The sequence below is a fragment of the Aspergillus chevalieri genome, chromosome 2 (genome assembly GCF_016861735.1).
Source record: "Aspergillus chevalieri M1 DNA, chromosome 2, nearly complete sequence".
NCBI classification, from domain to species: domain Eukaryota; kingdom Fungi; phylum Ascomycota; class Eurotiomycetes; order Eurotiales; family Aspergillaceae; genus Aspergillus; species Aspergillus chevalieri.
The window spans coordinates 2,940,364-2,965,133 of NC_057363.1; the positions used below are offsets into that span (position 1 = coordinate 2,940,364).

Here is a 24,770-nt window from a genome sequence, read left to right on the forward strand (position 1 = left end):
TGCACATAAACTCGTGTCATGGAATTAGACCACAGAACCGAACTTATTACTGCTCCATCCTACCGAATTACAAAACTGATCGACAGAACAAGCAATCTTATTGCATAGAAGTACCCCATCTATAGAACCCTCAAGGTCCCCCAGCAATGAACACATTCGATTCCAATCCACAAGGACCTTGTGATCACCCCGGCACGAGTACCTCAGTAGCTAGTCATATAAAGCATGCAAGTCCACACACACCTTTCAATAAAGAAACCATTTAACCACCTCGAACGCATCTAGGTCAACTATACCCCCAACACATGCGCAATGACATCCTTCCCCGACCTCCTCGACGTTCTCATCATCGGTGCCGGCCCCTGCGGCCTCGCCGTCGCCGCGCGCCTCCACGAAGAGACACCCTCGGCTATGTTCACTGACGAAGAGCACCAGCGCTATCACTGGATTAGCAAACATAGTGGGCGGATGGCGCTGGTGCAGGCGCGGCATAAGGGGATCAAGGGTGTTAAGGCGGAGAAATGGAATGGCGGGCAAACCGAGAGTACGAGCTATAGGGCTGGCTCTGCACAAAGAACGAGAGGGAGAGGGAGTACGTCGTCTAGCGGTGCTTCGTACGCATCTGCGGGCTCGTCTGTTTCGGATGAAGAGGGCGATGAGCTGCCGTCGCTGTCTACGTCTCCCGAGTCGGTGGCTTCGATTTTGGCTGCTGAGAAGGGACGGGTATCAGAGGAAACTGGAGAGACAGATAAGGGGCTGTCGATGCTGGTGCTTGATAGTACTGGGGATCAATGGATGGAGAAGTGGAATCGGGCGTTCCGGACGTTGGAGATCCAGCAGCTTCGTAGTCCCATGTTCTTCCATGTTGATCCGGGCGATCGCGATGGGATGCTTGCGTATACGCAGGAGACGGGACGGGAGAAAGATCTCTGGGAGATTTCAGGGTGTGTGGGTAAAGAGCTGAGCAAGCATCAGAAAAAGAAGAAGCAGCAAAAGTCGAAGCAGTGCGTCCCCGGCCTGGTATCTTTCGATGTTGTATGAAAGCTAACCCGAGCAGAACGATAAGCCAAGTTGAAATTGACGAACGAGACCGTAAAGACTACTTCTCGCCCTCTACCGGCCTCTTCGAGGATTACTGCTCGTCCATCATCTCCCGCTACGGCCTCAACCATCCCGGTACAATCCTCCACTATGAAGTTGCAGACATCAAATACGACGCGCATCCTGATTTTCCCGCAGAAGAGAAGATCTTCACTGTGACAACTACCACTGGGGATACATTCTACGCCCGCGCTGTGGTCATGGCCATCGGGCCTGGTCGTACCAAGATCCTGCCTTTCCAGCCCTCTGACGAAGAGAAGCAGGGATGCTGCCATTCCACAGAGATCAAGGAGTTTCCTAGCCCCAACGTGAGGCATAAAATTCAGCAGAGACGGCAGACGAATATCGTCGTCGTTGGGGGCGGGTTGTCGTCAGCGCAGATTGTGGATATGGCTGTTAGGAAGGGAGTTAGCAAGGTTTGGTTCTTGATGAGGTCAGATTTCAAAGTGAAGCACTTCGATATTGGCCTGAGCTGGATGGGCAAGTTCAAGAACTATGAGAAGGCGGCGTTTTGGTCTGCGGATACGGATGAGGGTAGGTAACCCTACATCGCCTAACACTCTTGAACACTCCAACTGACTCATCTCTAGAACGCCTCGAAAAGATTAAAATTGCCCGCAATGGCGGCAGCATAACCCCGCGTTACCAGAAAATCACCAAACACCACGCCTCCCGCAACCGCTGCTCCATCCACACCCGCACCACCATCGTCGACCGCCAATACGACCCCATCACGCAAACCTGGTCTCTCACCACCGATCCCCCCACCGACCTTCCACCAATCGACTACATCTACCTCGCCACAGGAATGGGCTTAGACGTCACGGAGCACCCCATGCTGCAAAATATGCACCGCGATTACCCAATTGAATGCAAGCAAGGTCTTCCGTGCATCACGGATGATCTGATGTGGCAGCCTAATCTGCCATTATTTATGACTGGACGATTGGCGGCTCTTCGACTAGGACCAGGAGCGCCGAATCTGGAGGGGGCCAGATTGGGGGCTGAACGGGTGGCTTGGGGGATGGAGGAGATGTTTGGGTTTGGGCGGGATGAGGCGGAGGGGGAGGGGAATAAGGAGAGGGATTGTTTCTGTGGGTTGGGAAATCGGTATGCCGGGTTGGATGTAGATCTGTAGCTTATCTGAGGTTGTTGTGAGGCTATACGCACTTAACGAGGCTGAATGATATGTATTCTAGAATGTGTAATGTGATGACGGATACATGATTTACCCATATAATATCCTGTAAGATGCGTATCGTATGAGGTAATGACAGTACAAAACCAGCATCTGAACATAGTAGCATGCATAAATGATGCTGCCTGCCCAACACTACTATTCAGCTTTTCTTCCTCTCTTCTAATTCATTTTCCTTCTTCTCACTCCCTGCCTCGTGAGGCTCTCTTGCACCACGCAAATAAGTTTGTATTGTCAGACAAACACACGCCATCTTTGAAACTTTGCTTGAGTTAACTACCTTCCCAGCTAAGCCCCTCGCTTTCGCTCTTCTCGGGAAAGTCAGCTGATCATTAACACCAGTCACAGCAATTAGCCACACTGCACCGCCATATTTTATCCGCGGTGTAAGGGAACGGGACTCACAAGCCACAAATACGCCACGAGCCACATATCCAAAAGCGGTTTAGCTTCTGGACACCTTCCTTTTCAAGACGAATCTACCTATCATCAATGGCCACTCGATAGTCAGCATCATCTTATCCATCACACTCTGCTGTCATCACTTGCCGCGTGGCTAATTTCAGAACTATTGCTCAATCTATCTGCCTGTCTGAGGCGGCTGTGAGGAAGTTCGCTCACAAAGAACGGATACGGAGCAATAGCATAGCAATGCCTAAAGGATGAGTACGGAGTATGAGTGATGAGGACGGCTATGCCAATTGTAACTACCAATGAGGAGTGTTCCGAATCGCGGTGAATCGCGCGCGCCTGCGAATTATCTGCATTGCAACCTCATACCGACAGATAATGAAGCTGAGACGGACCCAGGGGTTGACTCCCCGGCCGGCGGTTACATGTGAGAACCCCAACCTGTCAAGACGATGCGATGCCCTCCCTCTACAGTACCATGTATCGGAAATGACTCGTTTCGTCATGAACAATTATCCAAGCCGGATTTAAAAAAGGTCTGGAATGAGTGACAAGCAAACCGACGGACTCAGGAGATGAAAGTTTCCCGATGCGTGGATCTGGTTGGCTGTTCCGGAGCTAGTTCCTCTATCCGTTGAGGCTGTGTACTCAATGTTGATCTGCGGGAAATGAGAAATGATCATTCCATCCATTGGGCTTGGCCTCATAGTACGGAGTGTACGTGGTCTCGTTCTTGTTTCCGGAGTTGGTACGGGGTATGCTCGCCGCGCCGTGTTTTGGGTACTACTATCGTGGCAGCTGTGTTGTTCCATCGGGTATGCTGCTGAAGCAGGGCCTCATCTGTTCTCTTCTTTCTAGAGGTTAAACAGATGTGTGGCAATGGTTTATGACTGATGTTATGTTGGGACCACATAAAAAAAGGATAATGATCATTGAATCCCAAAGCGCTCTGCCCAGACAGCACTGCCCCTTCCATGTACTCCGTACTTTATAATGATAAAACGAACCCCCGGTCTCTTGTTTTCAATAGGAAATATCTGTCTGTCTATACCATCATTATTGTCATAATTTTAATGACCTCTCTTAACTTTGTCGATTAAGTCGAGAGTTTATCGGTCGCATTCATGGCGACTCCAAATACTAACCACCGGGACGAGCTCCTCAACCCTTCAATAGTGATTCCAGAGGATACAGAGGTATGTGCCTGATTTTACATTATGATATGGTATCGTATCATAGAGTTATGTTGACATTTGATAGCAGCTGTCTCCAGCCTCGTTATCGCCTACATCACCAAGTCTCGGCATAAGCCAGCCACAGCCAACCCTATCACCCGATACTGCTCGACTAACAGTTCACAATGTACCGCCGCGGACATCGCATTCGTTGGACGGGGATACCCTGCGTTCCAGATCCGGCTCGTTCAACTCATGTGCCGACACCGTTGGACGAACCAGGGCTGGCTCCTCAGCCACTGAGGAGCCTCAGGAGCCATCAAAATCGAAAGCAGAATACGACGATGTACCACTATCCGAAGCCTTGAATCCAGATCCCCGAAATGAACAAGATTTCCATGTGGACAACAACAAGTTCGCTTTTACGCCCGGTCAGCTGAATAAATTGTTGAACCCCAAGTCGCTGGCTGCTTTCCAGGCTCTTGGTGGCTTGCGTGGTTTGGAACGGGGTCTACGGACGGATCTTACGTCGGGGTTATCGGTGGATGAAGCTCGTTTGCAGGGTACTATTGGATTCGAGGAAGCGACATCTCAGTCGACATCAGACAAGAAAGTCCCGATCCCAGACGACAACCCTTCCGATGCATCGCAATTTGAGGACCGTGTACGAGTATTTGACTGGAACAGACTTCCAGCAAGGAAATCTACTGGTATCCTGAAGTTGCTCTGGTTGGCCTACAACGATAAGATCATCATTCTCTTGACTATCGCTGCTATTGTGTCGCTGTCTTTGGGCATCTACGAGACGATTGACGCCGGCCATGGTGTCGACTGGATTGAAGGTGTTGCCATTTGTGTCGCTATCGCTATTGTTACCATCGTCACCGCTGCCAACGACTGGCAAAAGGAGAGACAGTTTGTCAAGCTCAACAAGCGAAACAATGATCGTGAAGTCAAGGCTGTCCGCTCTGGCAAGGATGTTATGATTTCGATCTTTGATATCACGGTCGGCGACGTTCTCCACCTCGAGCCCGGTGACGCAGTCCCTGCCGATGGTATCCTCATCTCCGGCCATGGGGTCAAGTGCGATGAATCTTCTGCCACTGGTGAATCTGACCAGATGAAGAAGACCGACGGACACGAAGTCTGGAAGCAAATCATGGATGGAAACGCCACGAAGAAACTTGACCCTTTCCTGATTTCTGGAGGCAAGGTTTTGGAAGGTGTGGGAACATACTTGGTTACAAGTGTCGGTCCTTACTCGACCTATGGCCGCATCATGCTGTCGTTGCAGGAGTCGAATGATCCTACTCCGTTGCAGGTTAAATTGGGCAGACTGGCGAACTGGATTGGTTGGCTGGGCTCAGGTGCGGCCATCATCCTGTTCGTGGCGCTGCTCATTAGGTTCCTTGTTCAGCTGCCTGGAAACACTGCCACTCCCGCTGTCAAGGGAAAGCAGTTTGTTGACATCCTCATTGTGGCTGTTACTGTGATTGTCGTTGCAATTCCTGGTGAGTATTCTCATAGTTTCTCTTCTGTATGGGCAATTTACTAACGTTTCACAGAGGGCCTTCCCTTGGCCGTTACACTTGCCCTTGCATTCGCCACAACGCGGATGGTCAAGGAAAACAACCTTGTCCGTGTCCTTCGTGCCTGTGAAACAATGGGCAATGCAACCGTGATTTGCTCCGACAAAACAGGAACTCTGACGCAGAACAAGATGACCGTGGTCGCTGGCACCTGGAGCTCTGACCAGAGTTTCGGTCAGGCCGCGGAGGACGATACTGCCATGTCTGTGTCTGCTGTGTTCAAGCAGTTTTCGACAGTTGTGCGTGATTTGATCACCAAGAGCATTGCGCTTAACTCCACTGCTTTCGAGGAGGACAAGGATGGGTCCAAGGAATTCATCGGAAGCAAGACTGAGGTGGCATTGCTGCAACTGGCCAAGGACCATCTTGGTATGGAATTGGCCACTGAGCGTGCCTCTTCGCAAATCGTCCAATTGATCCCGTTCGACTCTGCTCGCAAATGCATGGGCGTGGTATACCGCGAACCCACTGTCGGTTACCGTCTCCTTGTCAAAGGTGCAGCTGAAATAATGGTCGGCTCGTGCTCGAAGAAAATGACGGACTTGGACTCCCGGAACCGCATCGCCAACGATCAGTTTTCCGACAAGGACCGCCAGAATATGCTCAGCACCATTGAATCATATGCGGGCAACTCTCTTCGAACGATTGGACTGGTTTACCGCGATTTCTCCAGCTGGCCACCTCAGAACGCCGAGCTCTTGGAAGATGACCCGTCAGCTGCCAAGTTCGAAGACATTTTCCGTGACATGACGTGGATTGGTGTTGTTGGTATCCAGGATCCCCTGCGGCCCGAAGTCCCCGGCGCTATCCAGAAGTGCAATGCTGCTGGCGTGCAGGTGAAGATGGTTACTGGTGACAACATCGCAACGGCTACAGCGATCGCGACATCTTGCGGTATCAAGACGGATGAGGGTTTGGCCATGGAAGGGCCCAAGTTCCGCCTGTTGTCTGATAAGGAAATGGACGAGGTGATCCCAAACCTTCAAGTCCTTGCTCGCTCCTCACCGGAAGACAAACGTATCTTGGTGGCTCATCTGAAGAAGCTTGGCGAGACGGTGGCTGTGACTGGAGATGGCACCAATGATGGTCCTGCGCTGAAGACTGCCGACGTGGGATTCTCCATGGGTATTGCCGGCACGGAAGTTGCCAAAGAGGCCAGTTCTATTATCCTCCTTGACGACAACTTCAGGTCTATTGTTACTGCGATATCTTGGGGAAGAGCCGTCAACGACTCCGTTGCCAAGTTCCTTCAGTTCCAGATTACTGTCAACATCACCGCTGTCCTCTTGACCTTCGTTTCCGCGCTTTACAGCAGCAGCAATGAGAGTGTCCTGAACGCAGTGCAGCTGCTCTGGGTCAACTTGATCATGGACACTTTCGCTGCTCTCGCTCTGGCTACCGATGCACCGACGGAGAAGATCCTCAACCGCAAGCCTGCTCCTAAGCACGCCTCCCTCTTCACCATCACGATGTGGAAGATGATCCTGGGCCAGGCAGTCTACCAATTGGCTATCACCTTCATGCTCTACTTCGCCGGCAACCGCCTTCTTGGAAGCCAGCTCAGCGCCACAAACGGAGACACCCAGCTCGCCACGATCGTATTCAACACCTTCGTGTGGATGCAGATCTTCAACGAGTTCAACAACCGCCGCCTCGACAACAGCTTCAATATCTTCGAAGGCATGTTCCGCAACTACTGGTTCCTCGGAATCAACTGCATCATGGTTGGCGGCCAAATCATGATTATCTTTGTCGGCGGTGCCGCTTTTGGCGTTACTCGTCTGACTGGTGTTCAATGGGGTGTGTGCATTATTTGCGCTATTGTGTGCTTGCCCTGGGCAGTGGTCCTCCGGACCATTCCGGATAAGTATTTCAGTGTTATCTTCAATGGCACCATCAAGGCTGTTAGCTTTGTGCTGCGGCCGTTTGCCAAGGGACTTCGCCTCTTTGCCAAGGGAGTCAATTCTATCTTCCGACCTTTGAAGCGTGTCTTTCGTCGTGGAGACGGGGGAAAAGAGAGCACTTCCGCTCCTTCGGATGAAGAAGCCACGGCACTGACAGATGTGGACCAGAACCGATTGTGCACTCCAGGTGCAACTGCCACTCCTGTCACTGTTCCGCCCATCACTATTACGACCTCTTAAACGATGAGGGTGGGTAGCTAAGTTAGCCCACTCTTATTCGTGTGATGCATGCTTTGTAAATATAATGCCCCTCATTTACGACCTTTTTTTTTTGTGTTTGTGCTTGTATATCAGATACTCTTCGAAGCATTGGGCGGGTTTCTTCTTTTTTACACTCATCTCTTTTGCATTTACTTTGGTCATTGAGCGTGGGACTGGGTCGGCGTTGACTTACTACTACCACTACCTCCCGGACTGTGTATTATGTGTTTATTTTCGTCGAGTCATATATAATCGGAAGATACAGATCAGCGATTGTCTATAGCATAAGCATAATGATACCCAATATTTACCAGCACTTGGTTGTCTTTAACCATGTATACAGAAGAGTCTTCTATTGCGGACACTTACCCCTGGCTATCTAGTTGGATAACTTATGTGAATATGAGTGCCTGAGGCAGCATCCTCCGCACCGCCATCGTCACCCGCCGTCAAGCTGTCCACGACGGCGAACTTCCTCCTGAGCTTTCCATCTATTGGTGATATTCGAGCTGAATTGGATTTCCAAACCCACCAGATTACTATTTCCATTTTCAGATAAGAGACACTACCCTCCAGTCTTCTATCCCTGGGGATTCCTCTTGTCACATCACCTACATTCATCCCCGCCTACGTCGGACTGGGTAAGGACAGCTATTATCTCCAACTGCTTTATCTGAGATCGACTAACAATCCGTGAAAACATAGCCTTCGACTCTCGATACCTCCAATTAAACCTTTCTTACCCTCATAACAACAACAGAAACAACCATCGCCAAAATGGACAACTACCGCACCATCAACATCGACGTCCTCGACCCGGAGTCCTCCTCCAACTTCCCCATGGAAACCCTCCTCCCCGGCACCCTCCCCCCGGCGCTCTCCTCCTCCGACGCCGCGGGCGTCGCCGGCCAAGTGCGCCAGATGCTGCGCGGCGGGGACCCCGAGGGCGCGATGCGGTACGTTCTGGACACGGCGCCGTTGGGCGGAGACGATCGCGCAAAAGAGGTACACATGGCGAGTGTCGTAGAGGTGTTGCAGGGAATTCGGCAGGGGGAGATGACGAGGGTTCTTGAGGGGGTTATTGGGGGTGAGGGGGGGTCAGAGAGGGCGGATTGCTTGATGAAGTATCTGTACGTTTTCCCCGTTCCTCGGGAGATTAGTGTGGCAATGGTTGGCTAATGGTTTGCAGGTACAAGGGATTGGCATCGCCTGGATCGAGCGGTGGTTCTCAGTCGCCGCGGAAGCTCTCTCCGCAGAGTACCGGGGGAGGATTCTCGCAGATTCAGACTCGGAATTTCGGCGAGGGTGGTGGTGGTCAGCAGATGAGCGTGCTGTTGAACTGGCACGAGAAGCTCGTTGAACTTACCGGGCCTGGTGCAATTGTTCGTGTCATGACAGACCGGAGAACTGTCTAAGTGTACGCTTCTTATAGACTGCGAAGACGATTACTAGGAGCAGGCTTCTTCTTGTTACTGTTACTTCTTAGCACTGGCTGTGGATTCGCACCACTTGTGGATGATATCCCGTTTTGTACGTTTTAGCCGTTATATCATACATATTGCTTGTCATTACCGGCCTTCAAAGTCTCCTCCTCCTAATATATCCTTCAGATTAACCTCGCCGCTACCTCTCTGCAACGGCTGCGCCTGGCCCTTCCCTTCCTTCCACCCAATCATATAGAGTAACCGAAACGTCGCCGGAATCCCCCTCATCCCCTCCTCCATATGCAGCTCCCGATAAATACCCTCTGTCGCGAGCAACACATCCCGCGAGATAGGCCCTAACTCGCGGTGCAAAATAGCATTATTCTCCCCCATCGACTGCAAATCCCTCATCAGCGCAAACACATCCGGGAACTCCACCAGGATATCCTCGACATCCACGGTCAACATCTTAAACCCAGCCCGGTTCAACAAGCCCCCGACATCTCGTACATCCGCTAACGGTGATACATGCGGACTCACGCCGCCCCGTCTCTCCATGTCAGCGAGCTGCAGTGACGTCCGCAGCTCGAAGAGCGTGTCTCCGCCGAACATCACCCCGATGAACGGACAATCCGGTTTTAAGATGGTGTTCACTTGCGCTAGCAGCGAGGGGAGGTCGTTGACCCAGTGGATTGAGAGCGAGGAGAGGACGGCGTCGAAGGAGTCGGGTTCGTAGGGGAGGGACTCGAGGTCTGGGATGACATCGCGTTGGATGTTAATGTTATTATTGAAGGGGAGGTCGATATCGCGGTGAAGGAGGGCTCTGGAGGTCTCGACACAGGTGAGCTGCGAGATTCTTTCGGAGAGGGGTGGGGATTCGCCGCTTGGGGAGACGAGGTCTGGGATTGGGGTCGTGAGGGCACGGGCGATGTTGCAGCTGTTGGCGCCTAGGTCGAGGACGTTCGGTATCTCCCGTTTGATATCCTAACACGATCTATTAGCTAGCTGTAGAATTCGACATTGGTTGCGAGAGAAGTACCAGTAACCGCTCGCATAAGCGCATCGCCACTTCGTCTTTAATGTAGTCGACTTTCCGGCCCTCTTCGACATTCAGAGCTGCGCGGTCCTTCTGCATGGTCTTTGCCTTTCGATTGAAGACCTCCAGCATGGGGTTTCCAGGCGTTTGGCTGGCATAGCTTCTTCTCCCCGCGGCCGTGAAGCTGCGGCGGGCGAGCGTTGCTGGACGGAAGAGAGGGCGTAGGGACATGGCGTTGTATTTCGAGAATATATACTGTAGCTGTATCAATTGAAAAATTCAACGCATTTTGAGTGTTCACATGGAAAGTAGCGTGGGTGTTGTTCGAGAAGAAATCCGGTCGAAGTAGAAGAAGTTAGGAATGACTGACGTCGGCGGAGAAATCATTCCGCTCTTCTCTTCACGCGTTGCCGTCGACAACACCGCAAACAGCAGTGGGCATTTAAGCCCTCTTTGATTTGGAGAACTTGACTCTATTTGGATGGTTGCGCATGGCTGGATCATTCTTGCAATAGGAGGACCTAGCGCTGCTTGTCAATTGGAGTTTAAATTGCTGGTCTCACGGTAGGTCATCTACTTGCCCGGTGGAATCTGTCCATATGGTTTTGTATTTTTTTGTATTTGGAGATGTTCTGGCAGTAGCTAACAGTGCCAATAGATTGAAATAGTTGCTTTACTCCGTCAATTTTCTATAGCATCAGTTCATATTACCACAGAGGTATACCGTCCCCGACCGCTTCCAAACACCCCGCAGACGAAAAGGATACACTACTGTGATCGATTACACGAGCTTTTATTCGCAATCGTTCGATATGTCTCGACCATTCCCCTACACCTATATCTCCTGCCCCTGCGCCGATACTCCGGTCCCCGATCCGGCCAGGAAACGAAGATCAAGAGAGTCTCCCCAGAAAGCGAACCCCGATGCTCCAGGGACAGACGAAAAGGGAACAATAATGGAGGATGAAGAAGAGGAACAGACGTTTGACCCGCGATGTCCGCGTTCCAACTTCTCACTCTACCCTCCGGAACAGCTCCTTTACTGTGAAGATTGCCATCAGATCAAATGCCCGCGATGTATAACGGAGGAGATTGTGTGTTGGTATTGTCCGAATTGTCTGTTCGAGACGCCGAGTAGTATGGTGCGGAGTGAGAGTAACCGGTGAGTTGGTTGTCAAGCAAGGAAAATGAGGTTTTGACTAAGTGTTGGACAATTGCAGATGCGCGAGAAATTGCTTCAATTGCCCTATCTGTACTGCACCGTTGGCAGTAAGCACACTGGAGAATGTCACAGGAAACGGGACTCAGCAAGGTCCCTGGGTGCTTTCCTGCGGGTATTGCATGTGGACAACTTTGGATATTGGAATCAAGTTCGACAAACCCACGAACATCCGAACACAGCTCTCGAAGTTGACAGACTCGACCTCTCGAGGGAGGCAGATGTCCAAGTCCCTCGGTGACCTCAAGTCGCCTCTATCTACCTACGCTTCCATTGATGAACATCTCTCGGCCGCTGGTGATAACGGAGGCCCTGACCAGTCTGCAGATGCCAGATTCGCGGCCCTGAAGGGCTTTTACAGGAACCAGATCGCGGAAACTAGTACATCGCCTGCTGATCCTCTGGGTACAGATTTTGCAGGTGGGTTCTCGTCACCTGGAGCGCTGAACCGTATCATGTCGCTCTACACATCATCGTCCCGGTTGAGCAGCCTCTACAACAAGAAACCCAAGTCCAAGCCTCCAGTGATGAGAGAGGCACTCACGGCCAGCGAGGGTCTCAAGGTTCCAGCGCCTAATGCAGAAGACGCGGTGGTTCGACGAATGGCTTCTGACGAGTGCGGATGGGATGGTGTCGCTTCTATCGAACAACGTTCCTTCCAGTCCCCCGACGCCCGATTCGTGGACGATCTTCTTCCTTTGCCTGTGCTGCTTCGGACCAAGCGCTCTAAACGTTGCAAGTCTTGCAAGCACATCCTCGTCAAGCCCGAGTTCAAACCGCAGTCGACCCGTTTCCGTATCCGCCTGATTGCCCTCAGTTACATACCTCTTGCGACTCTACGACCACTCACTATCTCTCCACCCCAAGCAGGATACCCAACAACTGCCCCCACTGTTCCCAATCTCGATTGCCTGCCGCCCTTGAAACCGGTCCAGCTCCTCCTTACCTTGAAAAACCACATGTTCGACCCCGTTCGAGTGACCCTCGCCACACCATCCGTGACACCAGGTCGTGTAGGCACAAAGGTCACAATCCTTTGTCCGCAACTCGACATTGGCGCTAACAGCGATGTCTGGGATGAAGCTCTCCAAGGCTCGGCACCGGGTGAACAACGCTCCTCCCGCTCCGGCGCGATGGGTATCGGCTACGAGAAAGTCGCCGAAGCAGGAAAAGTCTGGGACAAGGGTCGTAACTGGACAACAGTCGCGATAGAAGTCGTTCCAGGAACGCTACCGGGTGGTGGTCGTCGTCGTGCCTCTAGGGCGAATGACGACTTCAACGATGGCGACGACGATGACGATGATGACAGCCTCGATGGAAAGAACTTCGACTGGAGCGGCCAATCCAAGGATCCCAATGAACAGCTCCAACCTGATGAAGATGTGCTTGAGATTCCGATATTTGTTAGGATGGAATGGGACTCGGAGAATCAGATGGAGCAGTCTGTTAGTAAGAGTTCTGATACTGTTAAGAGGGAGTTGGCGTATTGGATGGTTTTGGGGGTGGGGAGGATTTCGCCAGAATTGGAGGGTTAATCTATGTCAATTTTGCTTTATGTCTTTTGTTGATACCAATTCGTGTTCATACTGTCCATACCCCTTTGTTTATCTTCTGTTTAGAACGTTGACGCTTTGGTACATGTATCTTGAGCCAAAAACAGCTCCTATATGGTCAGACACTAAACACATTCGAGTGGTAGCCCTAGGTTGCGTGCGGTCACATATTCATTTTCTTTTCCCTCTTTAACTGACCATTAATGAGAAAACAAAAAAAAATCCCAAATTCAACGAACAGAAATAATGATACCCGCAGAAACCTATACGCGTCACCCCGACGAAACATGAAGAGACTCGGTGATTCCTCGTTCGAATCATTCGTTATAGATAAGGCCGGCCAATATTTGAGACAGGTGAGGGGATACTGGCAGGGATAGATCGGCGTGACGAGTGGCCACTTGCCGAATTTATTACCGCCTGTAGCTCTCGGGTAGATGATCTAGTGCTTGGTTATGTTGAGATTAGCAAGGTCACGGTTATATGCTTGCTGATCAAGCCTAGTGTGATGTATATCATCTTATACTGAGATGCCTCTGGGGAGCAAGCAGCGGATTTAGGCCATATCGCCGCAGAGGCCAGAAGATTAAAGTGTAAGGTGTGCTTATGAAGGCATGAAACTTGAAGCTATGGTGGCGAGAATCGTTTTCAGTTGCCTTATATTTCTGCCTACAGTCTTTCTTCTTGTCATGTATGATATCAATATTTAACAACTGCTCTTGAACGCAAAATATGAAGGATCATCTCTACGACCCGCCTCGACGGCACAGGGCAATCGAGATCATCCATGACGCCTTGGTGAGGGCTGGAAAGATCATACTTAGCAGACAGCGGAGGTTCCTCAATCGCAAGGAGGCACAGAGGCTCAAAGCACAATCACGCAAATGCAAGCATTTGAACGAATCTATGGCAAAGATGCGCCGGTGTAATTTTTGGAGGTTTCGAGAGTTCATGTAAGTCTACTATGAAGATCCGGCCTGTGAGCAGACAATTGAGCAATTTATCATAGATGGGGCAAACATGTGTATAAGCCAAGTGAGAGATATTTTGCGCAAGTAAGAGTTATTGAGGCATTCAATAGCCAAACCGGACCAATATAGTTACTCGCGCGGAGGCTGATCAATTAGTACTTGCCTATGTCGAGCTTAGCAAAGTCACTGATAGCGTATTTGGCTCTATTGACAACAGCCAGTGCGATATGTATTGGCTTCTAATGAGGCGGTTCTATCCAGGGAGCAAGCAGCGAATACAGCCGATTGCATATACTGATAGTCGACAAAGCCGGTTGGATACGTGGGCGGATTTATTAGTCTATAGAGAAGAGATAAAAGTAATCTAGCTATTATATCAAGATATCGCTTTATATATTGCGGAATCGAATATCATTTCGTACGAAGCAAGAAAAGAACTTAATGCTGTAAGCATATATCGTTTGTACTCAAACAAAATGCCTGCTCTTCTTGCAGCTATACCGAAAGTTCCAGATAGGGATGCTTTTCTTTTGCGATTTTCTCAATCACTCCCATCTCTAACCCTTCCTTTTCTCACTTTATCTCGCACCATGTTGTCGATATAACGATCCCCCTACGCGCAGGCTCCAGTTTACCAACTCTGAATCTCTGCCATCATGGCATCCTCCCAGAACAGAAATCGTTCATTTACTAAGACTGATCTCTCTCTATTTGGTCATAGCCACACAGTCCTTTGTCACTTCATTCCCCCCGGGCCTTGTCGATGAATCCGAAACGCGTCTGCAGCCCATGTCGGAACAGCAGCAATGCTCAACGACAAATGGAGAACCCTAATATTTTTCACCTTATACGTCCTTGATCACGCCTATAGGTACCAGTAAGACGAAAGCCCTAGAGGAGCTAGCGCGACGTGAGATTTGTTATGTCTCGTACCTGAATGCGTCCACGAAAGAGGCTTTCACGTTTCCGAAAAGACAGCACGACCAGAGCCTAGCCATCCCCCGCAAATCGCGGGATCTATTTCCACCATTGTGGAAGATAAACAGCTTCAATATTTGGCGGATAAGATGCTGTACAACATCAAAAGCTTCCCATGAACAGCCAACCGTTGGACGACAGATATCATCGAGCCCTATTTGGTTTCGGCCGCCTACTGTGAAGCACTCTACTGAACAGCAACCGTGTTACCATCGAATATGTGAAGGTGATGCTTTGACAGAAGGTGCCAGGCTTCGAGGGTCTGCACCCCTCTGATAAGGATGACTCGAACACCGCATACATCTGAGCTCTCGCGTTGATCGGTTACAGGTGCCAGTTTTTATTAACTCTGCAGTTTGGCGGAGCATCTTTGCTCCACCTACCTTCTTTTTATTGCTGACGTCAGTGACGACAGGACATTGGTAAGGACTCTTCAACCGTCCAAGCCCATCCTGTCGTCGAAGCGATGAAAGACTCCCAGGCACGGTTGGCGATGGTGGACTCCCTCTGGAGCCATACACAGAGAGGGTTGATCCACATTGGAGACCTAGGAGAAATGGTCAGCATGTTGATTCTCCTCTATTCTTTCGACAAGGTACATGGCAACGGCCGACCACGCCCCATAACCGTGGTGGACCTGTTCCAAGCACTACTTCCCAAGAAGGTACACAAAAAGCTGGCAAGACGGTGCCAGAAGGACTCCAAGTTCCGTCAAGTGTGGAGCGGCTCCGCTTTCTTCTCGCACTTTTTGGGAACGGAGAAGAACGACCGGAAGGTGATGACTGGTACGAGGAGAGCATATGCTCGCAACGCCGCTATCGTAGCACCAAAATTTTTCAAGGCTGTGACCTGATCATACAAATCCTCTTCGGTCAGCACAGGAAACGGCTCTACGTGCTCATCCAAGTGAAGAATGCCGTAGACATGAATCTTATTGACAGTATGGAGACAGAAACCTTCAAAGCGTTCACGCCCCATGACTCCCCTGAGGACTTGAAATCTCCATTGTTCGGTGTGTTAATGTCGCTCCGGGGCAAGAAGAGCGGCTCGTTGACGGGCGCTACCAAAGTTGTCACAACCATTTCCCCAAAGAGGCACATCGTCATGGCTGCTGGCCTCGATGACACCTTGTACCCAGCGTTGGAAGAACAACCGAACAAGCCAACGGCGAGCAACAGCATCGTCCAGAGGCTCAAGGCACTCCTGGCGTGTACTGCATACATCAATGTCAGACAGAGGACCGAATATCTGAAGAGCTATTATCCGGCCGATGATGACGATCTCTGAGAAGGAGGGTTGTTGAGTGGTTTTGTTGTTTGTTTCTTTCTTCCTTTGCTTGCCTTTTTCCTCTTTTCTTCTCCTTCGTTTTCTTGTTCATTCTTCTGTATTACCTCCTGTCCTCCATCGTGCCTCTATGCCCTATCGATACCCGGACGAGTATCGAAAGAGAGGATGGTAGATTAACGACCAGTCAATTGTACAGAGTACACGGAGAATAAAGATATCAGCGCACGACGAATAGTTATGTTCTAGAGTTTGCAGAGATTGTAGGCAGGAGGACCCGAATGGATCGTAGTTAGGGCAACGCATGTCACAGTACGGAGCATGGCGTATGAACTATTTGGAACCTCCAGATAGAAATGCAAAACAAGAACATAAAGAAAAGAGATCATGATATTTTTATTATCACATCACACCCTTCACACATCTCAGGGACCTAAACCCGAAACCAGACGAAGCAGCTACCCATAAAGAGAAAAGAAAAAGAAGTACAATAAAATGAATTATCTTGTCCCATCTTGGTTTCTTTTTTTCCCTCTTCGTTGTCTAATCGACGAAAACCCTCATCGTTCCAAACCCAGATAAAAGAGATATAGAATTGGCTGTCCTCAAATGCAAAATAACATTTTCAATTTTCATAACCCTTTGTTTTTTTGAAATTTGCGACAATCACCAAATCTAGTAGTCAGCGGAACCGCTCTGGGGGAACTCGAAGACAACAGCACGGCCGGTCAGTCTGCGGTAGACCTCGCCGTAGGCATCGAGTCTGTGGTCAACACCACCGCGCTCCTTCTCGTCGAGAACAACCTTGATGGTCTTGCTGCCGTCCTCCTTGGTGCGGATGCGCTTGCCGACGATCTCGACAGGGTAGACGAGGTCGGTGAGGATGGAGTCGTGGACAGCGGTCAGAGTGCGGGAACGGGGACGCTTCTGGGTCTGGTTGGTGCGCGAGTTGACGGAGCGCTTGGGGCGGGAGAGGATACGGCGCTGAGCGATGAAGAGGACGTGGCGGTCGGAGAACTTCTTCTCGAGCTCACGGGTCAGGCTGTATGCGTTTTATGTCAGTCATTTGTCATAGCTGCGGTTTGTTGTAATTGCGCTGGCGTACCGCTGCTGGATCTTGTGGAAGCCCTGGAGGAGAGGGACAGGGACGAAGATGAGGATCGCCTTCTTGCCGTGGCCGACCTCGACCTATAATCAAGTTAGTCAGACGCTGTCCGCATGCCTTGCTCGAATGCCAGATCCAATCCATCTCTTCAATTCCGTTCAAGCCGCAATTGACCGTCCATCCACCACACAATCCAGGATGTTTCCACCGCAAATTTCCAATATTCATATGTCCATTCCCAACCCGCATCCCCTCATCCTCATTTCCACATAGAAAAGCGTAAAGTCTTACCTCACGGGCAGAGACAAACTGCAAAGGCCGAAGGGTAGCCTTCAGGTCCTGTGTGTTGCTCTCCAAGTCGAAGAGAGCGCCGGCGATCGCAGTCTCCAGCTCGGAGGGGTTCTGCCTCGATGGCGAGTTGTGGGCGATCTTGTTGATAGCAGCCATTTTTGCAGTCGTCGGTCGAGGAAGGGACGGAGAAGACGGGCTGCTGCTTCCTTTATTCTGCGGTCGGTCGGGAGAAGGATTGAGTAGTAACAAGACGGCCTGTCCCAATTTGCGGTGGTTTGCCCGTGTGGGATCCGGATTGCGGCGCTCTCGCTTAGCGAGTGTCGCGCTTGGCCATATTGGGTTAGCGCCGCTTGTCCGATTAGGGGAAGGCTTGTCCCGTGACTTGTCTGCCCTCGTAAATTCTGATTGGCCAGCATTCTCTACTTTTGTAGTGAACTAACAACTGCATTTCAGTAGTGTATTAGAAACCTTTACTCGCTCTAGAAATAATAAACACGCTGCAGAATGTAAAACTATACTCGGGTACTCAAACACACTCCTGCAGACACTGTAGCCCAGGCCAGCTTCGGGAGTTACAACCGAACATCGAGATCCCGTCAATCATCAAATGGATATACCGCAATCTAGAAGCAAAAACACAACAAGAAACATCAAACAGCTTAGCACGCGCAGCCTTCTTTGGGCGTCGCAGTGGCTCGTTCACCCAGGTTCACTCTCGTGTCTTCCGCCGGACGTCCGCCACCCAAGGTAGTCTGACCAGTACCAGCACCCCGTCCAGTCTTCAGGCTACTCTCCGGAATCGCATTGGCGATCGCCGTGAAAACATCAGCCACATTGACACCGGTCTTAGCACTGGTTTCGAAAAACAGCAGACTTTCTTCCTCCGCATAAGCATTGGCCTCCTGAGTCGACACTTTGCGGGCATCACCGGGGGTAGCCTCCTCGGCCTGGTTCTCGTTGCCAGCGTCGTTAGTCGCTTCATCCTCACCACCTTCGGTAGAAGTCGACTCGCCAGCGGCCTCGTTGCTGCCGTCATTTGTAAGGTCGAGCTTGTTACCGACAAGGGCGATGACGATTCCGGGGCTAGCTTGGCGCTGGAGTTCGGCGACCCAGTGTTTGGCCTTGGTAAGCGATGAAGGCTTAGTCACGTCGTAGACAACAAGCGCCGCTTGTGCGTTACGGTAGTACATAGGCGCCAGCGAGGCGAATCGCTCTTGACCGGCGGTATCCCAGATTTCGAACTTGATCGTGCGGGTGGGGAGGGAACATTTCTGGGTAAGGAAGGCAGCTAATTAAAACACAGACCATGTTAGCTCGCGCTCGGAACCATTTACATCATGTTGTGGGTTGTCTGGGGAAAGCGGCATCCGCGCAAGGGGGGGATCTTGGGTACCTCCTATGGTCGGTTCTTTGTTCTCCTGGAAGTCATTGTTGACAAATCGAAGAACCAGCGATGACTATTCCAAGTTAGGTTGTTCCCGTGCGTTAGCCCCTCTATCACGCATGTACAACTCGAAAGAACAGAAGAGGAGCAATGCAATACCTTCCCGACAGCCGCTTCTCCAAGAAGCACCAGCTTGACGCTACTGCTAGGCTTCGGGGTATTTGCGCTCGTGGGTTCAGACATGGTACGGATGATGCCCAAGAGGCTATGAAATCAAATCGTATTGTAAAAACCGGCGCGAATAATAAACCGATAAACTGCAGATGAACGATAGTCCGCGGTTGAGGTCAGGCGGGCAGTGTTCGGTCGTTCGTCAGCCACGGAGCAAGGCGATCACGACAGAGACAACGATGTGGTCACGAGCGGGGGACGAAGCGGTGACAACTGGCAAGGGGGATTGTCGGTAGACAAGAATAGCTTAGAGTTTTCTCAGTATGGGGTTGAAGGAGGAAAAGATGAGGAGGAAGAGGAAAGCGATAGTGACGATGATGATGATGATGATGGTGACGATGATGAGGCAGTCGTTGAAGACGGGGTGGGCATCCCAAAATGGCTTAGCGCAATATCAGTCATGGGTACCTCAGTATCCCAATTCGGTAACCAGCATATGCGACTGAATGTATGGAAGACTCGACGAACTATAGTTGCTTTTTGAATTATATGCGGCCAAAGTATAGAAGACTGTTATAAGCCTGCTGGGTTCTGCGTTCTTGGCACTAAAATCCGGGGTAGCTTCTTCATGGTACCCGGATCGTGATGCATACGGATGAGATCATGAGGCCTTACAAGATAATGCTAGCCCTTTTGTCTCTACATGTATTACGATACCCTTACAAAATGCAGCTGGCTCCAGGCTATTGCATTTTTAGCTGAATACGTCCCAGGAGATACCAATTACTCCGTACTACGCCGAAACGCCGTAGAGAGTGCCAAGCAAAAGTACTTCGGAGTGAACCGTCATCGTACAGGGTACAAAAGTAAGCACAACAGGACTCAAATAGTCAACAGGTACGAAAGCTCCTCGGTCCAATGGCATCCTCCAAGCCCTGGCGAAAGTTTTAACGCTTAAAACAAGCGCTGCCTCTGCCAAGGCCAACACCCCAATAGACAACACACAGCGAGAACTTCGATGCTCAACAAATTGTCTAATCTATTTAAATTTAACATGTACAATTTCAATCGCGTATCCCGCGAAAACCGCTAAGCGAGAATTCCAATTCGAAGCTAAATAGAAAAAACCTGGAAAAAGTTACGGGCCCAATAGGCCAAGTCACTCATACCCCATATAATTCCTACCCGATACGGTGCTGTTTCTCCATACGGACTGCCACATAACACCAACGCAGGAGTGCATTTTTCGAACGCATGGAAATGACGTTTCCATACATACGACTAAAGCAAGAGGATTTTGAATGGTGCCCGGTTTAGTCGTGTTATGCTGGTGACGTTGCAGGCCGTGATTTGTTCGAGGATCCTTTGGGTGGATGCCCAAATAGCAAGTAGAAAAATTTTTGCATGCACGATATTACAGATACTAAGAACTAGGTACAGTATTAGTACAGTATCGCTGGGTATTTCCAGGGTGCTCAAGCATGGCTGAGCTGAAGATGAGAAGAATTTAATTTTTGTGCTGCAATCGGCAAGCCAGTCGAGTGAGGCAGGACGGTGGATATTGTAACAGCTGTCAGACAAGGGTCGATCGGGGAGCACGGAGACGGATGTACTTGGGCACAACAACATACAGCCGCTGTTATTCTTGGTCTAGTAGTATGTAGTATAGTACACCAGAGAGGAATAATGCATCCTGAAGAACATCAAAAAAAATAATCAATAATCAATAAACACAATTGGACCGCGAGGCCGGAAAGTCTAATTCTGGTCTGGTATCAAGAAAAATCCCATAAAATGCCCCATGTGAAAATCCATCCCGTCTATGTTCAAACGCCAGCCAACCCAATCAACATAGCAATGCAAACAAATGAAAAAGTGTGAAATAAAAACCAAAATCGCTTTTTGGCAAACTCAGATCGCCGTCGATCTGTCGGAAGGGTCGTATCGAAGAAATTAAGATGTAATAAAATGAATCCGGCAATGTCGCTAAAGCGAGAAAATGGAGGGGAAAAAAAATAATCGAGCAAAAAAAAAAAATCGAGCGCCGAAGATCGATGTCCGAAGAAGCCCACGCTGAAAGACAAGGCATTAAAAGACGTATAGTGGCCCGAAGGCACGAATCCGGTAACGAAGAAGCGAAAATGGTAGCACTAGTGATACATAGACTATCACAACAAGTTAGTTTGAATCGCAAGTAAGTCAAATAAGGTAACACTTGAGGACATACCGAAAGGAAAGATGAAAGGAGTCAACTGGTAGCACAGCCGACTATCCGAAACCGTAGGCGCCATGAGGAAACAATGTCAAAAACCCGTAAAGAAACTTTTTGTTCGCTGGAGAACGAGGAGAAAAGCAAAGTCGCATCCGAAGCAGAAGGATGGATTTATTTGGGCGGCGGTGGTGGTGCGCCGGGCTTCTTGATTCCTGTGGTGTCGTAGGCTCCACGTCCCATGTTGAAAGCAGAGAAGTCTGTGAGGATCATTGTAGATTCTGTGGAGAAGGCCATGGTTAGAGAATGTTAAATATAACAAGAATTTGACGATATAGTGGATATTGCAGATTGGTTGAAGAGAAAGAGAAAGGGACTCACCAGAGAATTAAATAGTATAAATATATCGAGCAATTAACAGGTCCAAACGGAGGTTTGAGATTAGGAGACCAGCGGGTGATAGATAGTAGAAAAAGAAATGAGCAGGAAAAAAAGTAAAAAGGGACCTGCAGATGAGATCGGAAAAGGCGATCCTTTTAAGAACAATGCAGCCGCCGAGAACAGACGAGATGTAGGGCAGGAATGTGGTCAACTTTCAGCCCAGAAATGAATGAAAGCGAGAGCGCCAAAGCGAAGGAGAAGTGGATCCCGGATATTCGACGGATCGTTCCGAATTTTTTTTTCCTTGCTCTTTGTTGTTTTGTTGTGGCTGGCGTTTGTGATCGGAGGGTGAGGCCAGCAAAGCGTGGTTAAGTACGAGTCGGCGGCAGTAGTAGCTGTGGGCCGTGAAGCAGCAGGATTGTGATTATTGTCGTAGTTGTCGCTGGTGGACGATCTGATCGATAATAATAAAGGAACAACGAAGAAAGCGAATCCAGGTGACCGAGGAAATGGGCCGGACTAATGCAATCGACGGCAAGGGAGTTTGGGATCCTGGAATATGATAAAGAAAGGAGAGTGTCGCGGAACTCAGCTCCGTCGTTTCCGAGAAGTCAAAAAAGAAAATAAATAAAAATTATTTACTATCGGATTCGATGTATCGCAAGGGAGACCGAGGGTGAGGTCACGTCGGAGCCAAGGGAGGCAGGAGATATAGAGAAAGGACCGGGCGATACGCGGCGAGGGAGAAGGATGAGGTCAAGATAAAGGTCAATGTATGGCAATAATGTCAAGCGGAAGGAGAGGAAGAGAGGCAGGAAAATAGCCAAATATATGAATGAAGAGGAAGTTACAGGGCAGAAGAAGATCGATGAAGGGGGTCCATCAGGATAGATATAGGAAACGAAAATGCGATGGAGGCTGATGTAGTAATCAAAAAAAAAAAAAGACAAGACGGAAGCTAACCGTAATTAAAACCAAGAAAAAAAAATAAAATATAGAACGAACAGCAAAGAGAACAGGCTGTTTGGTCAATAACAGCTTCATCCCATATTAAACATTATTGGGTATAGTATGTCATGGTAATACCCATTGTTACCGTATGGAACCGTGGTACTGTAACACTAGTGGGTCTTCTCCCATGTCCCGGCGGAAAGGTACGCGAAGCTGCGTGGATGGGGATCCCCCTTTCTACCCAAAGTTGACAAAACGATACAAATTACAGAGTTTGTGTCCATACCTGTACAAGCATAAGCACTTCCATATAAAAGTAAGTTCCGATTGACTCTGGTCGTTTACTCTAGTAGCTCCCTTTCCTTTGTCTGCTTTATTGGCTGGTCGTTGGCCGTTTAATCGGTTGTTTAGCATTCCGGGAACCTAATGATACATGATGCATACATACCGTCGGATACTCCTGTAATACTTCTGGAATCACAGGTAGAAAATAAATAGAAAATAAATAATCAATTTGGACTCCACTCCATCACATGTACTCCACCGCCTGGAAGCTAGGAACCGCTTCGTCGGACACAACGGGAAATCCACTCTATTCCCAGCTGGTGTGGAGCCATTTTCCTTCCCCGGCACCATAAAGGCGGAAGCAGGAACAGAACCTAAACCACGGCTCTATTCCAGGAACAGTCTAGTGGCTCCGCTGGGTTTGTCTCGACTCTCGCGTGGCTGACTAGTCGTTACCCGTGTATGGTATTTATCGTATGGTAAGAATAAGGGGCACCTCGTCCACTACCTACAGTAGTGGTTGTGGCGGTTGTATGCAGTAGATTCTACAGAATATGGAGCACAGAGTACAGTGCTCTAGACTCTAATAAATCTAGATGTGACCACGCGAGAATCCAGATGCCAATACCCGTCCTGCAGTTCTTCACTTCCTAGTTCCCCGGCGAGTGTATGCATGCATATGCAGTTCTCCACGCGATGGATAATTACGACATCCAGAAGTTTCGCGCGCGGTTGGAGACGTACATAGTCTCGGATGACGGCTCCGTTTGATCAAATGGATTCGTTCGATGCGAGGATCCCCTTTCTCCTGGTTTTCTGACCTGTATTCAATGTCGAACCATAGAGAAACAGCACATTTGGGACACTGAAAACACGTCTTGGACAGTTCTTTACTTCGTACTTATATTTGCTTTTCTTCTCCCTTTTCTCTATCATGTGCTATGCTATACGGAATACTAAGGATTAGGATCAGGGATGAGTGGAACTCCCTAATTCCAGCCTCATCCTACCCTAATTAATATTATGATTTCACACCATAATGATCGCGGATCCCACTCCATTCCCCCCAGCCCACTTTTTTGGATTCCCGCACCAGCCCGTCCGGTTACGTAGGACCAAATCTAGAGTTTGTATGACCCCGTTTTGTTCTTGCCGCCTTCTAGCGCTGTGCTGAGTTACATAGTCGACGGAGCAGTGTCCGATAGAGCCATATCATCATCACTACCATAATCTTAGTCCGTGGACTATGCACCTTCGGTCTCTTTTCTAGAACGATACAAATATCGACTCCCAGACCAGTTCCTACAGAGTAGAATTGGTCCACTCCCGGAACCCGACATTTACCCTACAACTTGCCACTTGGTACGACTCAACCAGCCACATTTACTTCGCAGAAGCCTTTCTGGAAATGATTAAGGAGTCTGAGTCCCGTGGCTTGATCTATCCACTTTCAGCTGTCCTCCACTGCTCATGAACCAATAATCACCAACTTGATTATGTACTCCGGACTCCACTCCATAATCCTTCGTAGTATTCTCCCGATCGGTTCTTTTATCTCTATGGCTGAAAGGGTAGAACTAACGACCGGAACAGCGTCTTCGACTGAGTAAGACATCACCAACCTGTATGTACAGGGTATGCTCTACGGAGTACAGAAGCTGTACTCTGCACCGGCCTGAAAGTGTAGGGTAACATGTTAATTACAAAAGTGATTGGTAGAATCCATGGAATCCGGCTTCCGAGATGGTCGTTTACATGTTGCGACCGGAAAAGTTGACAAGTATCCTCTGCTCTATATTATCATCACCCTGTCTATATGGACGGGTTTATATAGATTGATCCTGATGTGTTGACGCATTAGAATCCTTCTAGAAGAGCTAAATCGCTCC

General features: G+C 49.6%; 9 protein-coding genes across 9 annotated transcripts; 6 read left to right on the forward strand and 3 right to left on the reverse strand.

The window, feature by feature from the left end:
• Positions 1-312: 312 nt before the first annotated feature.
• On the forward strand, positions 313-2,239 carry ACHE_21037S (FAD binding domain protein; the record flags this gene model as incomplete). Its single annotated transcript, XM_043285405.1, has 3 exons — positions 313-1,004; positions 1,058-1,635; positions 1,692-2,239. 3 exons carry the CDS (start codon positions 313-315, stop codon positions 2,237-2,239), a joined length of 1,818 nt encoding a protein of 605 aa, XP_043134101.1.
• A 1,595-nt stretch (positions 2,240-3,834) lies between these two features.
• On the forward strand, positions 3,835-7,618 carry pmcB (putative calcium-translocating P-type ATPase(PMCA-type); the record flags this gene model as incomplete). Its single annotated transcript, XM_043285406.1, has 3 exons — positions 3,835-3,906; positions 3,974-5,396; positions 5,451-7,618. The coding sequence occupies 3 exons, from the start codon at positions 3,835-3,837 to the stop codon at positions 7,616-7,618; spliced, it is 3,663 nt and encodes a 1,220-aa protein (XP_043134102.1).
• A 798-nt stretch (positions 7,619-8,416) lies between these two features.
• ACHE_21039S (actin-related protein 2/3 complex subunit 5 family protein) lies at positions 8,417-9,054 on the forward strand (the record flags this gene model as incomplete). Its single annotated transcript, XM_043285409.1, has 2 exons — positions 8,417-8,769; positions 8,829-9,054. The coding sequence occupies 2 exons, from the start codon at positions 8,417-8,419 to the stop codon at positions 9,052-9,054; spliced, it is 579 nt and encodes a 192-aa protein (XP_043134103.1).
• Positions 9,055-9,207: 153 nt separating this feature from the next.
• ACHE_21040A (uncharacterized protein) lies at positions 9,208-10,330 on the reverse strand (the record flags this gene model as incomplete). Its single annotated transcript, XM_043285410.1, has 2 exons — positions 9,208-10,047; positions 10,103-10,330. 2 exons carry the CDS (start codon positions 10,328-10,330, stop codon positions 9,208-9,210), a joined length of 1,068 nt encoding a protein of 355 aa, XP_043134104.1.
• Positions 10,331-10,911: 581 nt separating this feature from the next.
• Positions 10,912-12,853, forward strand: ACHE_21041S (putative dynactin Arp1 p62 subunit RO2; the record flags this gene model as incomplete). Its single annotated transcript, XM_043285411.1, has 2 exons — positions 10,912-11,261; positions 11,320-12,853. 2 exons carry the CDS (start codon positions 10,912-10,914, stop codon positions 12,851-12,853), a joined length of 1,884 nt encoding a protein of 627 aa, XP_043134105.1.
• Positions 12,854-15,286: 2,433 nt separating this feature from the next.
• Positions 15,287-15,673, forward strand: ACHE_21042S (uncharacterized protein; the record flags this gene model as incomplete). Its single annotated transcript, XM_043285412.1, has 1 exon — positions 15,287-15,673. The coding sequence occupies one exon, from the start codon at positions 15,287-15,289 to the stop codon at positions 15,671-15,673; it is 387 nt and encodes a 128-aa protein (XP_043134106.1).
• A 71-nt stretch (positions 15,674-15,744) lies between these two features.
• ACHE_21043S (uncharacterized protein) lies at positions 15,745-16,107 on the forward strand (the record flags this gene model as incomplete). Its single annotated transcript, XM_043285413.1, has 1 exon — positions 15,745-16,107. One exon carries the CDS (start codon positions 15,745-15,747, stop codon positions 16,105-16,107), a length of 363 nt encoding a protein of 120 aa, XP_043134107.1.
• A 672-nt stretch (positions 16,108-16,779) lies between these two features.
• On the reverse strand, positions 16,780-17,656 carry RPS7 (40S ribosomal protein eS7; the record flags this gene model as incomplete). Its single annotated transcript, XM_043285414.1, has 3 exons — positions 16,780-17,146; positions 17,210-17,292; positions 17,501-17,656. 3 exons carry the CDS (start codon positions 17,654-17,656, stop codon positions 16,780-16,782), a joined length of 606 nt encoding a protein of 201 aa, XP_043134108.1.
• Positions 17,657-18,159: 503 nt separating this feature from the next.
• ACHE_21045A (Rab family GTPase) lies at positions 18,160-19,127 on the reverse strand (the record flags this gene model as incomplete). The annotated part of the gene is made up of 3 exons (XM_043285415.1): positions 18,160-18,788; positions 18,894-18,957; positions 19,044-19,127. The coding sequence occupies 3 exons, from the start codon at positions 19,125-19,127 to the stop codon at positions 18,160-18,162; spliced, it is 777 nt and encodes a 258-aa protein (XP_043134109.1).
• Between the last annotated feature and the right edge of the window lie 5,643 nt (positions 19,128-24,770).